Below are 17,605 nucleotides of genomic sequence, written 5' to 3' on the forward strand. Positions count from 1 at the left end.
TTCATCAAGCATCTACTGACAAACTCACTTTGGTATGTTTTAGGACCTCTCTGTAAAGGTCTCTGCTATTTTCAATGGATTTGCTAATTTCCTCTTTATGATTTTTAGAGACATTAATTTATTTCATTGGCGTTTTGTACACTATTGAATTCTTGTCTTCTTGCCTTGAGAAAAAAAATCTGCTTGAGTTTTTGTAAACTAGCTGTCGACGAGAAAGCTGAAATTGTAATTCTTTTTTTTTTCTTTGGAACTAACCTCCAGAAAAGCATTTAAAGCTGCCCACCTTGTGTTTGTTTCAAGTGTGAGATAGTTGTTTTTGACCTTGGTGTGTCAAAATTAGTCTAGCAGATAGTAGCAGTTGTATCCTGTGGCAGAGGCTGGGTATAATTGCATTGCTGGATCCTTAGACAGAATTTGTTTCTTGTCTTGAATAACTTTCATTTTGCCCATGACATTCACAAATTGTATTATCTTTATTTATAGGTGGGTGACTAAATCTTTTTTTTGCCCAGCTCTATAGACTCTTTCAGGGAAACGTGATTCAGACAATAAAATAAAGAATTGAGCAAAAAGATTAATTAAAAACCTAGCTTTTTTTTTCACTTTCTCATCTTTGCTTGTAAGCTACAATGAACAATCAGCAACTTATTACTTCATTTAATTAAATAAACTCATTTGTTTCTCAGTAACCACATTACAAACCTGATTTGTTTTGTTTGTTTGTATCTGAATGCAAAAACCTCTTGCTTGCTCATGCATGTCATATCATGAATTGCATATGATGAATGTTGAGTATAATATCTTTGTTTCCTTATTGATTAGCAGAAGTGTAGCTAGCTGTAAAATTGTCAAAGGCCATGACTTTGGATTAGATCATCTATTTATGTCCTTGCTCTGTTCATTGTCTTGATTATTACAGCTATTTAACCCTTTGTATCAGTACATGCTATTGAAATTGACTTATGGGACTTAGCGACTTATTTTCAATTATTATAAACAAATGAACAATTTTATCACTGCAAATCTGATATAAAATTAGTCAGGACACTGTTGGCTTTCAGTAAGAGATATTTTGACCTTTACCTTAAACAGAATTTTAATAGTTGAGGATAATACATTTAGCTGCTTATGTTGTTAACAAGCACTTGAGGCATCTTAGTGAGTAGAAATAATTTTGCTATCATTCTTTACTTTGTGAGGGGGCATGGTGGCTTAGTGGTTAGCACGTTTGCCTCACACCTCCAGCTTTGGGGGTTCGATTCCCGCCTCCGCCTTTTGTGTGTGGAGTTTGCATGTTCTCCCCGTGCCTCGGGGGTTTCCTCTGGTTTCCTCCCTCGGTCCAAGGACATGCATGGTAGGTTGATTGGCATCTCTGGAAAATTGTCCGTAGTGTGTGATTGCATGAGTGAATGAGAGTGTGTGACCTGCGATGGGGTGCACTCCATCCAGGGTGCATCCTGCCTTGATGCCCAATGATGCCCATCTCAGGGACAAGCTCCCCGTGACCCGAGAAGTTCGGATAAGTGGTAGAAAATGAATGAATGAATGAATGAATTAATTAATTAATTAATATTTACTTTGAGATTAAAAAAAAAAAATAAATAAAACCTAGGTTAAAAAAAGCACTTTGTGTTTACTATCTGAGTCATTAAACTCCACTGTGGAGTATCACATGACAAATAAACTTTTTTGTGGGATTTTTGGTGCTATTGAGTGTCAAGCATATCTGCTTCCATGGCACTGTATTCTGTATTTATGATTCATGAATCATGATTCATGAATCATATACAGTTCAATGAAGTCATTACTGAGCTTCATCAAGTGAATGAGTTGTTCTGATATAGCACGTCAGTCGAGAGTTAGCTAGAATTTTGAGACGTGTTGGACTCGTATCTGTTTGTGACTGATGTATGGAGTGTAATCTATCCGGATAAATAGTGAAAAATATTTGTAAGTAAAATAAATAGATAAATAGTTTCTCAAATTCTACTTTAATGGCAGTTTAAGAACAAACAAAGACACATCAGTAATATTAATAGCAGGATTTTTACTGTATGTGTCAGTGGAACTTGCTGAAAATCAAAACTTTTTTAGACCAACATAAACCCCAGAAACACTGTTTTAGATGATAAAATGTTGAAAAACAGCAAATAAGGCAAATATTTGCATCAATTAAATTTAATACATTTACCGTATTTGGCGGACGCCTTTATCCAGAGGCATGCAAAATGTGCTTTGAAATCTTTATCCATGAATACATTAACGCTGGTGCACTAGCTTACAGACCAAGGTTAACATCAACCTAAAACTAAAACAGGGATAATAAGAGATAGATTGAGTGTTTGAGGAAGAGGCAGGTTTTCACAAGTCATTTGTTCGGACATCTAGAGCAAGTTCATTCCAACACCTTGCTGTAGAGTCTTGCTGTCTACCTACCTCTTACCCTGAGAGATGGTGGGATCAGTCAAGCAGTGCTGGTACTGTAGCTCTGAGGGAGTGAGGTAAAGCGGACGAGTGATAAGAGCTTTGAGGTAAGAGGGAGCTGGTCCATTTTTGGCTTTGTAGGCAAGCATCAGAGTTTTGAATCTGATACATTCAACTACAGGAAGCCAGTGGGGTGGTGTGTGAGAACTTGTGAGCAGATTGATAAGTCATGCAGCTGCATTTTGGATCATTTGCAGAATAAGAATTGTGTTCAGAGGTAGACCTGAGAGCAGTAAGCTGCAGTAGTCCAGTCTTCAGACTGAACAAGTACCTGAGCAGCCTGTGTGGATAAAAAGGTCCGAATCCTTTTGATGTTGTAGAGAAAAAAACGACATGTTTATGTCAGATGCAAGGAAAAGGTCAATTGATTATCCATGGTTAGCCCACGTTTGCGAGTCATGGCCGAAAGATTGTTGTGTAGGGATATTAATTCTTGGTTGTTGTTTTAGTGAACTTGTATAATAAAGTCAGGTTTATGTATGATATGCTGTATAAGTGTGTGGGCACTCGCATACTGTACTTCTTCTTCATCCAGTAAGAGTTCTGGTTTTATTAGCATATTTTTGCCAGATTCATTTTTGATTTCTGGATGAAGGTTAACGCTGAAAGATATTGTTTGATTGAGTGGTTAATATAAATATAATGTAATGAAGAAGGTAGAAAAGCTAATGCTAACATACTCTGTACCAAATATTGTTCAAATGCAAGGCCTGTTTATCATGGCATGTCAAAAACTGACCTTCTTTACGTTCTTTGTTTTGCAAAGAAAACTTGGAAAAGTAGCATTATCAAAATGAGCCGTGTCCTTCACCATCACTTTGATGTCACAATGAATTATAATACTTTTAGTTCATTCTCATTGGCAAGTCACCAACTAACGCATCCGCAGTATTCGGCCATGATGAAGATCATCTGCTTTCTTGAGTATCTGAATGCAACATGAGCATTATAAAAGATGATGGTAAGTCAGGACACAATACACAAAGAACACACAAGAATACAAATTTAGAATGTGCAAATGGTTCATTCGTTGTGTACAAGAACAAGGACAAGTGTCTAAACCTTCACGTTGAATCTTCAGTTGGACTAGTCTGTGACATCATGTTTGTGGGCAGCAAATTCTATTCAATTTGATTTCAAATCAAATTTATTTTCAGAGCGCTGGACATTATTACAAATCAGATGTACAGATCTAGTTTTGTACCCTGTTTTCCGATGTGAGTGGGTTCTTGCCATCAAACCACCCACATGTAAGAATATACAAAACAAAATTAATTGGAAAGAATGAATTCTTGTAATTCTTGCACCGTATATAAATCTTCTGACTGAGGTTTAGGTCTAAGTGTGAACCCACAGGTGTATTTACACACACAATTCTAACTACATTAAGTAGAATGTTTGTCTGTGCTTGCTAGTGAATTAGATGAAGATTAGATTGCCTTGTAAATCCTGAACAGATTTGGGGTTTGTACTGTAGCTAATTGCTACACTAAGTAATTTGAAATTGTGGAAATTAAAAGATGGCATTATCTCTGTAATTTAAAACTAAAGACTAAAGATTGGAAGTGTTTTCTTGTGTGTAGGTTGTGTTTAGAGATCATGTGTAGGCTTTATGTTCTGTACAACACACTCTACCAACACTGTAGGCGTTTGGCTAGTTGTATAATGTGTTCCTCTGAGATTGTTTCCTCCTACTAGTTATTATTCTGTTTTCTTTCTTACTTCTACAATGTTTACTTCTTCCTTTTTTTTCTCTTCCAGTGAATTTAGTAATAGTCACGCAAGCTGCCCAAAATTCCACACTTATAATACAACAAAGCCTATCTATTGTTATTCATTAGAATACATAGATAACTAAAGGCCTATTAGACATTGAGAATATAAATTTGGCGTGTTGAATTTGTATTTACTTAAACCCAACATAATGACACAATGAATGTGAAAAATATTTTATTGTGATACAAATAATAATGGTGAGAAAAATAAGGACAAAAACAGGACAATGGGATTATTGACCATTATTCCTACTGATGTTATCATATTGATGTATATTGATGTTTCTTCTTTCATCTTCAACTACTTTCATCTCTGACCTGTTTGGAGAGTTTTTCAGCCTAGACATTGCTTGCTTAGTGGTGTAACAGACTCAGGAGCCTTTCAGAACAGGTGTATTTATGCTGACATCATGTGACATGTCATGTAACACTTTTATTACAATCAGGTAGATCTTAAACAACTAATTATCTTAGGTTTATTACATAAAATGTAAATAAAATTCCATTTTAACTCCAGGTTGTAATGCAACAAAACAAGAAAAGCACCTTGGTGGGTGTTGAGGGTCGAGTAAATACTTTTGCAAGGCACCGTAATGTACCAATCATATCATTTTAGTTAATTGTGCTGATTTGATTAATAAAAGTGCATAACCTGTTATTAATTGCACATAGGGGTGGGCGATATATATAAAAAACAAAACAAAACAAAAAAAAAAACATGGTAGTTGAAGACATTTTAGCAATGCTATAGTGTCTACAATAATAAATATATCTCCGTTCGCTTTGAGTTTGTCTGCTGTCACTGATCCTACACCTATAAGAACTGAGAGACTTCAGGGTATAACTCAGAGACATGGGAATCAGGTTTACAGAGGTGTTGCATTGGTGTGTCCTGTGTATCTCATAACACTGTGTGATATGCTCAAATGGAATGGTGGATTTAGAGTTCTGGAAAGGAAGATGTGTGTGGTGTATAAGTGAGTCAGTGAGAGAGAGAAAGAGTAGATTGACTAGTTGGACAACGGAAATGAAACACCTGGTTTTAGACGACGATTATTTGTTAGTGTGGTGTAGGGCCTCCTTCTGTGGCCAAAAAAGAAAGAATAATGCCTTGGTAATGACAAATACAAGTCCTGTACAGTGTCCAAAGGGAGCCATTTTTCTAGTAGACCTGGATTCAGGTCACTATGTGATGCTGTTGGATGGAAAACCTTTGCTGACACGCTCTTCCAAATCACCCCAAGTGGCTCAATAATATTCAGTTCTGGTGATTGTGCAGGCTATAGGAGATGTTCAACTTGACTCTCATGTTCATCAAACCATGCTGTCTAGTCCTGATGTTTGTGTAGGTACATTATCATCCTGAACATAACACCACCTTCAGAGTAAAATGATTAAACCATTGGCTGCACATGGTCCTCCAGGAATGCCATGAACTTATAAACCATTACTGGTCCACCTGAAACAGTCCGGGTGGTGAGCTTCTTTGAAGCTTCTCCTAGGATATGGGATAGACAGTGATGGTGGACTCATCAGAGAATAATACATGTTTCACATTGTCCACATTGTCCAAAAAATCTTCTCCTGACATATAATGTATAATACAGAAACCATCCCGCAATAAAATATTTAATCCTAGTGTTAATAATAATATTTTTTTTGTTTATTTGTTCAAATGAAGCTTTGAGTTACAATTTTTAATTTTTATTTTCAAGTAGGATATTTCAATGTTTCATGTTTCAATTTTGAACAATTTTGTAATTCTAAATATTGAATTTAATTCTTAAATGTCAATCAAAAAGGTCATCAGTCTTTAGGTCTTCCAATCTACATCCAGCATTTACATTTAGATTTTAAATGAGATTTGTTTTCATTAATTAATTATTTTTATTTATTTATTTTAATAAATTAGCCAACATACACAAAAAGAAAACAATATTCAAATAAAAAATCCCATACAGCAGCTTACATATATTGTTTATAAAAATAGTTTTTATGAATTGTAACCATCTGCATTTGAACATTTGAATGCCTTCTATAGGGTATATTATCTATAAGATGTTCATCACCTCCACTGCCCATAACAATCCTTTACACACCAACAACCTGAACCTTTTATGTGGCTCAGCATGCAGCACTGAGAGCAGAAAGCTTCCACAATACAGTTCTGCTGACATGAGCCCCAAATCTGTCTGGCTCAAAAACAGCATTCCCACTTTACCAAACATCCGAGGCTCTCAGGGCGAACATAAGCGGACACACATTAGGTACATCAGAGGCAGATTGAGGCTGTTTTATACTAGAAGTGACACCGCACACATGGCACATTTCCACGGCTTTCATTTTACACCTGGCTTGTTTGGAGAATTCATTTCTGAAGTAAATATAAAGTCCAAAAACCTGTGCCGAACATCAGATCGTGCACCTCCAAGTGATTACATAAAATGTATTAATCCAGTGAGATTCTCACTCCTACATTATGGCACTCAGAACTTTCATGGAGTTTGGACAACGGCAGAGCCCGGGAACAGCAGGGCTACAGACTGAACTCTTGAACTGGAATTAAGTTAAGTCTGACAGCTAGTGAGGCTTTTGTTTCTTAGTTTAATATTTCTGTATAAGATTTCTCTGTGTTGCATCAAACACGTAAACACGTCCACATCACCATCAGGAGGAGAGTTTCTGTTTACAGGCAAAAAAAAAAGAGAGAGACTTGACTACACCAGACTAAAGATCCTTTTGAAGAATATACATTAGAGAGCAAGAGAGAGATGGAGGTGTGGGGGTTTTAAGAGAGGCGAAATTTTCACACGATTAATGCGTCAGTTTCATTGCAGCCGGCAGGGGAATTTTTTTCTTTATTTTTTTTTATTCTATAGTGCACTATTCTGAGAAACATCTACCAGCAATTTATGCTATATTCTGTCATTTTGGAACAATTCACTATTTATTTCTTCATACTGTGAGATTTGTGAATGAAAACAAGCAAGCAGCAAATGAAAGAACCTCTAAATGCCTTTGTTTATGTCACCGTATCGAAAACTCATATCCACAGTAAAATTTCCAGCACTGAGAAATCTCACATACAACATATAATGTACTTTCTGTAAGATTCCATCTGAAGATCTGAGATAAAAGAACTGAGAAAAATCACAAGCAAGGTCTAATAACAGGAAAAAAATCCATGACCAATAACAAGAATAATCCGGCACTAAGACCTGAATTAACCCTTACTTTAATATGAACTAATGATTAATGTACTAATTACAAACTAACGATGAGCTAACCTTAAGTACAGACATGAGTGATATTTGAATAAATAACAACCACCTTAACCACATGTGTGTTATTTAATATACAGTAGTAATTAGCATGTGGTAACATGTGAACTAACTCCAACATGCCCTAAATGAATGGATACATATACTGTAAAACATACATCATTCACTTGTTTAAATTATTTACCTTACCTTGATGCATACACAAACATCATTGGACTTCCATACTTATGGATTTCTTTCTTTCATTTATATCGATAAATGCATGCATTCATACACTTAAGGGGGAAGTCGTGGCCTAATGGTTAGAAAGTTTGAATCCTAACCCTAAGGTTGTGCGTTTGAGTCTCGGGTCGGCAATACCACGACTGAGGTGCCCTCGAGCATGGCACTGACCCTCCCCCAACTGCTCCTCGGGCGCTGCAGCACAAATGGCTGCCCACTGCTCCGGGTGTGTGTTCACGGTGTGTGCACTTTGGATGAGTTAAATGCAGAGAACGAATTCTGAGTATGGGTCACCATACTTAGCTGTATGTCATGTCATGTCACGTCACTTTAATAATGCATACTGTTATTGCAAAGTGTTTTCTGAAGTGTTGTTTGTTTATTTTTATTATTTTTGGCATAGCCTCCAACAAATATCCGAGAGGCTATCATGCTAGCAGAATAATGCTACAGACTACAATGAATTTTGAATTGACTAAGTCAGTAATAAGCAGTTGAAAATCGACAGCTACCAGTCATCCATCAGCTTGTTTTGAATGGATACAGACATAGCTTTCAACTCGATACAGCAGGTGTGTTTGCCAGGGTTCAAAAGCCCATATCTCAAAAGCCACACAAGAAACTAGCTCTAAACATCGGCGATATAGATTATTTTACTAATCCTTGGAAACAAGGGATCTGTCTTGATGTAGACATTTTTACTCCAAATTCCCCCTTTCACTCTCACAGTCTTCGATATATCTTACAATAGAAATGGTTCTGTACATTATATACAGTTTACACTATAACGTGTCGCAGCTTATTAACCCTTTCTCTCAGTAAACTGGCATTTCATTCCAGCGGAATGGAAATTGACATTTTTCAAATTAAGTCAAGAAGCCTTTATAGTCATTTCAACCATATATAACTGACACAGTACACAGTGAAATGAAACAACATTTCTCAAGAACCAAGGTGATGCATAAAACAACACAGAGCTTAGAACTTGAGCTAAGTCGTCCTAGCCACATAAAATGCATCTTGTGCAACCTATTGCAAACAGTGTGCGACAAAAGAACACTACAGGACAAATACACAAAATAGCACTGACCAGTGTGCTTTTGTGAATTGTGAATTCTGAGCAAAGAAGGTTCTTGAGTGAATGTGCAAGACAACATGTAAACATATTAATATGGGTGGTGCGGAAGACATGTCAGTATAAACAAATTAATTATTTTACAGCTGGAAGTTTGTTGTACAGTTATTCAGGAATATTTTTTGGGTTTCTGTATGTAGAGTAATGTAGAGTATCATGAATCTGTGTGGGAAAGAGGAGGAGTGTGAGCTTCCTGTTGGGCAAACAGTTCACCCACTTCTCAATAACACTGGTAGAAAGATAACACACAACTGAAGCTTTTTTTTTTAGTGAAATGTATAGACCTGCCACAATTACATTTTATCATAATAGACTAGGAACAGAAAGAAATGAAGACTTGTGACTTTTTAAAGCCCTGACTGTTTACTTTTTTTTATATGAGCCATTAACTATTACTATGGAGTGTGACTTAATAACAAAAAGGCAGAAATGTTTGTTGACTTCAGGTAAAAAGAGTTAAAGAAATGTATTCAATTTAATTCCAGTTCTTTGCTGTTAAACTAAATATTACTAGATGTAAAGAAGGTGACATTTATGTCTTGTTTACTGTTCATCTTATATAAAGCAAGTACAGGTCAGCTTGGCCCAGAGCAAATAGATCAAACTTCAGCTTATAGCAAATGTTAATGTTATTCACTTAAAATAATATCTTTTAACTAAAATTTAAACTGGACTTTAAAAAAAAATTAAAAGAATTAGGAAAACTGCATGAAGATTTTTTTTAACAGTTTTATTTACCCTACTGACCGCACCGCTGTGCACATGGCTTATGCTCATCTATTTGACTCAAACTTGGCACTCTGCTGTGATAGAGATCTGTCATAGATGATGTCTGAAATCTTTAAACTAGATTGTTAATTAAAAACAAACACAAAATAAGAAATTTAAAAGGAAATTTTTTAGAAACAAAAATCAGCAATTTGTAGAAATTCATTTTTTTTTTTAAATCATAGTTTAAGAACCCACATCTTTATTAGCCTCTGTGACACAATGACCTATTGTAATGAGAATCTTTGTTTTTCATCTGTCAAAACACAATCTGTCTGTTTCTCAGGGATACCAGCGTTCCAACCATTTCATCGCCACTCAAGGTCAGTCCCTTGATTATATTGCTTTGAACTAATGCATTCAATATGCTGTGGATATCCGAAGTTATTAGGTTATGTGTCTGTGTGTCGTCCAGTATGTGTCTGTGAGGCATGTGTGAGTGTGTGAGTGTGTGTATTTATTCCTAGCTGTGTCTCTGTGTTATGAAATTTTAATGTAGAATATTATTCATGATGCTGATGGTGATCCAGTCTTTGTGGTTGCACTGCTTTGTTTCATGTCTCCCATTCTCATGCATTTTTGCTATCTTTAGATTTTCTTATTTACTCCTACATCTGCCAATTTCTCTCTCAATCCGCTTCAAACCTCTACCTTTGTCTGACTATTTCATGCTTTTAGATTTAAGCAGAAATCCAATGAAATCTGTTTAGAAATTTTTAAATGTAGCTCGGTTCCTTATTTTAAGACACTGAAACCATTAATTGTTAACACATTTGAAGGTGCCTTGCACTTCCAGGATTGAGGGTTTGATTCCTGATTCCATACCATGTCTGTGTTTGTACGTTCAGGGGTTTCCTCCAGGTACACTGGTTTCTTCTCCAGTCTAAAGGCATGCATTGTAGTCTGCAGTCTGTTTTGTATTTAGTTTGTGAATGCTTGTGTGTCTAATTGTGCCTTATGGCACAATTGTCCAGGATGTCCTCTGCCTTGTGTCCTGAGTGCCCTGGGATAGACTCCAGGCTCTGCAACACTGAGTATAAGCACTACAGAAAATGGATGGATGAAACTGCATCTCTGTCTATCAAAAGAACACGCAGAGAACAACTTTTATTATGTCATCACTCTGCATCTTTGACTTCTATCACATGGCTATTACACTAAATGCATGCTTAATCTTGTATGATATGATGCAGATATACACTGCTGGATTTTAAAGACAAGTACCAACGGTGTGTCAGAACGATTTGAGCAATTTAGAGGCAAGAAAACTGATTTTGAATGCTAGTTGCTCCACCCACTGATAAACATTATTACTATCCCAACCAGTAAAAGGAACGCCTACAGCAGAATTGCAGCCATCTGCAATTGTTTAAAAGCTGTACAATTGAACATAAAGCAAATTAACCATGTTCTCAGATGCATTTCTAGTAATAACTGGAGTCAGAGATGCACCATGAAACAGGACAAACTACAAAAATGGATAAAACTTCATCTTTGTCTACCAGAGGAACATGAATTCCTCACATAGAGCACCACTCTGCATCTTTGACTTCCATCACTCTGAAGTCACTCGCAAATGTCCCCCAGAATGCACTGCTCACATGGCTATTATACTAAATGCATTATCACTAGAGAATTTTCATACAAACTCATACATAGAGTATTTAGTTTCCTTCCCTCTACTAGACACTAAGTATTATAAGTGTCCTTGTATGAATGTATGCTACACAAGTAAACAAAACACTATGTTCTCACAAGTAAACCAAACACTATGTTCTGGAGATGTTCAGGTTTTCAAGTGGCCCAGACGTTTGAAAGCAGACACTACGTATTAGATTGCAGTGATAATTTAAACATAATGTTGACCCTGAAACATGCTCTACTTAAAGAACTCACATTCCCCATGATATTACTGGCTAAATAGATCAAATACGCCTGTGTTTTTACATTTCTGATGTTTGGCTGTGCCGTGACTTCAGAGCCAAAAGATTTCTAAACATGTTTAAATCATTGCTTTTTATAATACTGACAAAGTTGGCTTTTTAATCCTTGTCTATAATAGAGTAATGGGATTGTAACTAGGAATGAATCAATACGAGGACATTTTTCTCTGTAATTACTGATACAGAGTCCATAGATAGATAGGTATCAGTGAATACAGAGAAAAAAATTCAAACATATTTCTATCAATGTGCACATATGCATGTTTACATGTTATGTTTATGCTTTATAGTGTTAGCTAGATTATTTTAAATGTAATAGGAATGCATAATGACTTTGTAGTACAGAGACTGGAGAACTGCAGCGATAAACCCGCTGAATTTTTACATTTATGGCATTTGGGCAGATGCTCTTATCCTGAACAATTTACATTTATCTCATTTATTCAACTAAGCAATTGAGGATTAAGGGCTTTCCTCAGGGGCCCAGCAGTGGCAGCTTGGTACCTTAACCATCCATCCATCCATCCATCCATTTTCTGCTGCTTATCCGGGACCGTGTCATGGGAGCAGTAGTCTAAGCAGGGATGCCCAGACTTCCCTCTCCACAGACACTTCCTCCAGCTCTTCCGGGGGAATACCGAGGCGTTCCCAGGCCAGCCGAGAGACTGAGCTACCATTTCCCCTGTATGTTTCAACCCACGTGGTCAGACTGATACGGGACTCCAAAGTCGCTCACAAATTTCACCCAGAATGCACTGCTCACATGGCTATTACACTAAATGCATGCTTCATCTTGTATATAAAATGATGCAGATATACACTCATGAATTTTATATACAAATACTAAATCTCCCTTCAGAACGATCCGGGAAATTTAGAGGCAAGAAAACATTTTGAGTGCTAATTGCTCCACCCACTGATAAACATTATTACTATGGCAACCAGTAATAGGAACGCCTACAGCCGACTTCATAAAATCGCAGTCATCTGCAAATGCAGAAAATCTCTATGTTTGAACATAGAATAATTGGCCACATTGTCAGATTCCTTAACTGTCATACTTATGCATCCTTAGTAATAACCAGATAACTAGAGTCAGCTATGCACCAAGTAACAGGACAAACTACAAAGATCTTTAAAAAAAAACAAAAACAACTCTAGTATGTAAACATTTTTTAGATGTGAATAGTAATGATGGAGGGTGAAAATGATACAGGGGAAAAAAGCAACAACTATAAGCCAGCCCGAGGCCAAACCGTTAAACCTGTAAAACTGAGTTTACAACTGAGAGACTAGGATGGAAATTCAGAGCTTTCACATCTTACACTTTCTTCAAATAATGTGAATAGTAACTAGGTTTAAATATTTTATATTAATTACACACTGGTTATAGTGCAGAACAGCAAGAAGGAGCTGGATGATGGAGTGATTATGGACAATGGACACATACACAAGACAATACACATACACAGGTTCACACAGTTGTTGTTTTGTCACAAACCCTTGCACACTCACACAAGAACACACACACACACACACACACACACACACACACACACACACACACACACACACACACACACACACACACACACACAATTAAGGGAACTTGTTCAAGGTTTATAACTGCAGTCGGTTGTAGGTGAATCGCAAAGTGCACTTGGCCTCAGGCTTTCTCAACCTTCATGTGTTACAACAAACACATCCCAATGCAATATGCTGGAAAAAAAACAGGTGCTATATTAGAGAAAGTGAGCGAGAGAGAGATTTAAGAATTTATACAAAGAGAAAAACAGCATCCTAACTGTAGGCTTGAGATAAATTCTGTGTATGATTATGCATGATTGCTCTACACAGAAGCTTCAGGTCACCAGAACAAATCTGCCCCTCTTTTTTAACGGATAAACAAAAACACTGCAGCACAAGCAGCTTAGAGTTTTCAAATCCATACTTCATATACATGTGCCTATTCATACTGTACACACTCAGCTCAAGGTTACCAGAACAAAGCTGAACTTTAATAAACAAATGCACATTATGAGCAGTGTCTAAAGCAATGAAATGTTTAAAACAGAATGGAAGAATGGAAATGAATGGAAATGATGGAAAAATAACAAGGGCAAATAATAATAATAATAATAATAATAATAATAATAATAATAATTATTATTATTATTATTATTATTATTATTATTATTATTATTCAACAGAATTTTTCATTCATTTTATTTATTTATTCATCATAAATCCAACACAATCTTGCCAATACATTCATAAGCATCGCATAAATATATCATAAAGAAATACTAAAATATTTATATAGTGCCCATTTTAAAATGTGATACATGATATTAGACATTTCCTGCAACTTTGTCTTTACCTTACACAGGTAAATACATTAGACATTGCCTGTTTGAGCAGCCATCAATCATTATTTACTTTGTTTACTGTTTTACTGTTGTTTTTTTAAACAACAATTTGCATTTAATTAGATTATTATTGTTAACACTAGATTGGGAAAGTTGTAGAAATACAATAGAGTAGAATACAATAGAATAAAATAGTAATGAGTAAAGTAGAATATAATAGTGCAGAATAGTTTAGAGTAAAATAGAGCAGAGTAGAGAACAATATAATAGAGCAGAATAGAATAAAGACAAATAGAGCAGAATAGAGTACAATGTGATTAAGCAGAATAAATTAGAATAAAGAAAATTAGAACAGAGTAAAGTAGAATATAATAGAGCAGAAGATAGTAGAATATAATAGAGCAGAATAGAGTAGAGTTGAATATAATACAGCAGAATATAGATTAGAATAGAGCAAAATAGAGTAGAGTTGAATATAATAGAGTAGAGTAGAATAGAGCAAAATAGAGTAGAGTTGAATATAATAGAGCAGAATAGAGTAGAGTAGAATAGAGCAGAGTAGAGTAGAATATAAAAGAATAGAATAGAGTAAAATAAAGCAGAGTAGAATAAAGTAGAGCAGAATAGAACAGAGTAGAATAGAGTATTTATCCAGAAGAGAAAATCATGTGTTATAAAAAGAAAAGCCACAACAGGAGAGTAACAGAGATGGTAAAGGATGATGAAATTTGTTGATCACAAAGGAACTCTGGAGCAATTTGCTTGCGGTTAAAAGCAATCCAACCTAACGGACCAACAAACCAGCACGTATAGCAATGCATGATGGGAGCTGTGATATATATCGGGTTTATATAGCTGGTAAATCTTCAGTGATGAAGAATTCTGTGGCTGAGCATGTTACGGCAAAACAAAGCAGGCCTCTTCATTTTGAAATGACTCTTTTCCACTGAAACATGCAAACTGAAACAGTGTTGTCCTGATGAAAGCTTGTTTCCTTTTCAAAATGAGAAATGGTAACGACTGGAGCTGAAACTACAAAAAGTCACAATAAGCTTGCGGAGCTCCTGACTATCCATCATGATAGATGAGCGGAACCCAAGGACATAAACAGGCATGATCTCTGACCAATGAGGGAACAGTTGACTCACATGTGACTTACATAAACACATTTTGCTTTGGGCATGTTGAAGTGTGACCCGAAACGAGCAGATAATGCAGCAGTGTAACAATTTAATTCAGAACAAAGTGCAGATCTACAGGTCTGAAAACTGAAGACTTAATAATTCACAAAAAAGTGCACAATAAACCACAAATACAAAAGACAGAATATACATACATATAACTGTACATCTTCTTTACAGATGCAGACTTCTGTACACATTAACCATACAATAATGTTGCAGGTTTAAAACTGTGTCTAAAAATATACATTATACATTACAGTCATAAGTGAAGTCATAAATTTGACTAACAATTTTTTAAATATTTAATATTGTATTGCTTCAGAAGAAGACACATGACTGAAGTATCAGGAGAGCGAGAGCCTAAAAGAAGTGTACGTGCAAAGAACACACTTGTTTATACGTATAGATCATGCCCAAGGTGAAGACAACGGAAAAAACCCTTACAGCAAGAACAAGGACAGAAAATACAGCCACGTGGTATTGTGAGTGAACAAAGAACAGACATCATGATCATGATTCTGTTCAAGCACATTGGATTGATTTTAATGGATTTAAACATATAATCATGGAAAAATAGGAAATACTAGAACGGCATTCAATTCCATGCTCTTATTAGATGTAGATACCTTTGGCAAGTGTCTCCACTTGTCATGGTAGCTCTGATGAGACCCGGTTCTATTACAGGGTTTTATTTCTTTCCATCCATCTGTTTTCCATAGCTTTGATCCTACACAAGTTGCAGGGAGCCTGGAGTCTATCTCAGGGGACTCTGGTGTCCACATCCTGGACTGGGTGACAACACGTTACAGGACACACACACTCACTCACATTCAATTTAGAGATGCTTGTCAGCCTACAACACAGCCAGCAAACACATTTGGGCTGGAGAACCTGGATAAAACCCCTGAAGCATGGCGAGAACATGGAAACTCCACACACACACACACACACACACACACACACACACACACACACACACACACACACACACACACACACACACAGGGCCGAGGCAGAAATGCCTCGAGAAATGAACCCACAACTTTAGAGGTGTGATCACACATGCTAACCATAAAGCTTCATGGACCCCTGACCCAAGCCCCAATAAATTGTTTTAATGCCCAGTATACAAATTATTTATTCTTTGTAGAACAGTCTTATGAACCACTGTGCAAACTTTTTTTTCCTTTGGGCATTGTAGGGGGAAAAGTTTTGGATGAGAGAGCTACATTAGCCTTGAAAATAAATAAATAAATAAATAAATAAATAAATAAATAATTACATGGTACAAGTCAGTAAGCAAGTCTTGGTTGACTGTCCGCCTTTGAGGTAAGCAGCAAATTGTGTAACTTTGTAATTGTTTTATTAATTTAATGACTTTTATTCTAAAACAACATCTTCACAAGGAAGCCCCCACTGGAGGCTGAGTAGTGCAGAAACTAGAGAAGAAGCAAGTAAGCGTAAACGTGATATCACGAGAAAGCTGAAATATTCAGCACAGTCTGTGTTTGTGTTCATCATCTGTAAAGGTGATAGATGGTGTCTGTTGAGTGTCGGCAGAATTGTTGTTGTAATGATATTCCCAACTTTAGAAAAGAATTTGCACAGTCTCAGCTGAGTCACCACATCTGCATTAGTCTTTTTCAGCTTTACCTGTTTCCTTTGTCCTTTATCTTTTTCTGCATCTTCCATCATGTCAAAACATTTGGAACATTCTGACCATTACCCTTTTCTCCATCCACTCTGCCCTTTATCTCATTCAAGGCGTCTCCGTATTTGTCTGTTTTTTTTTTCTTTCTGCAAAATATTTTCCTCTATCTCAGCCTTCTTTCTGGCCTTCTATAGGACCCAAGCAGGACATGATCTATGACTTCTGGAGGATGGTCTGGCAGGAAAACTGCTACAGCATTGTGATGATCACCAAACTGGTGGAGGTGGGAAGAGTGAGTATAGCATTCCAATGGCCCCATCTGTGGCTCCTTCTCCTTGCATTTAATGAGCACCATCCATTACTGAAGCAGCTTCATCTTTCATCGTTCATGCTCCGTGCTCCATCCCTCACAGTAACTGTCATACAGCTTGACAAAGACAATGCATTTCCTGAGATGAGCCATGCCCATGTGTTTTATTTTTCGGCTCTCTGTAGTGCAGCCGTCTCCTCTGCAGTTTGGCACAGCTTGCCTTCGTTTAACTGTCTTAATTGATGACTGAAAAATTTGAGTGCTGTGACGCAAATTGTGCAGAGACATTTTGAGAAAAGCAATCAGATTCTTAATTATAGGCGCTAACATGCATGTTTTTGTCAGTTATACCTTAATCTAAAAACATTTCAAGCATAATTCATGCAATGTTTACTTAAATCAGGTTGAATGAATTATGTTTCCTTATTTCCTATGTGATGTTCTTAATTAGGGGTTTGCTCTCTCTCTCTCTCTCTCTCTCTC

General features: G+C 36.4%; 1 protein-coding gene across 5 annotated transcripts in view; it reads left to right on the forward strand.

The window, feature by feature from the left end:
* The window catches only part of ptprua (protein tyrosine phosphatase receptor type Ua), a 232,253-nt gene that overhangs the window by 192,891 nt on the left and 21,757 nt on the right, over window positions 1-17,605 (forward strand). For all 5 annotated transcript variants that reach the window (XM_047816652.1, XM_027143997.2, XM_047816651.1 and 2 more), the window contains 2 exons: window positions 9,952-9,988; window positions 17,007-17,104. In XM_047816652.1, coding sequence (XP_047672608.1) covers window positions 9,952-9,988; window positions 17,007-17,104 — 135 coding nt within the window. The remainder of the gene's footprint in view (window positions 1-9,951; window positions 9,989-17,006; window positions 17,105-17,605) is intronic.

The sequence above is a fragment of the Tachysurus fulvidraco genome, chromosome 7 (genome assembly GCF_022655615.1).
Source record: "Tachysurus fulvidraco isolate hzauxx_2018 chromosome 7, HZAU_PFXX_2.0, whole genome shotgun sequence".
NCBI lineage: Eukaryota > Metazoa > Chordata > Actinopteri > Siluriformes > Bagridae > Tachysurus > Tachysurus fulvidraco.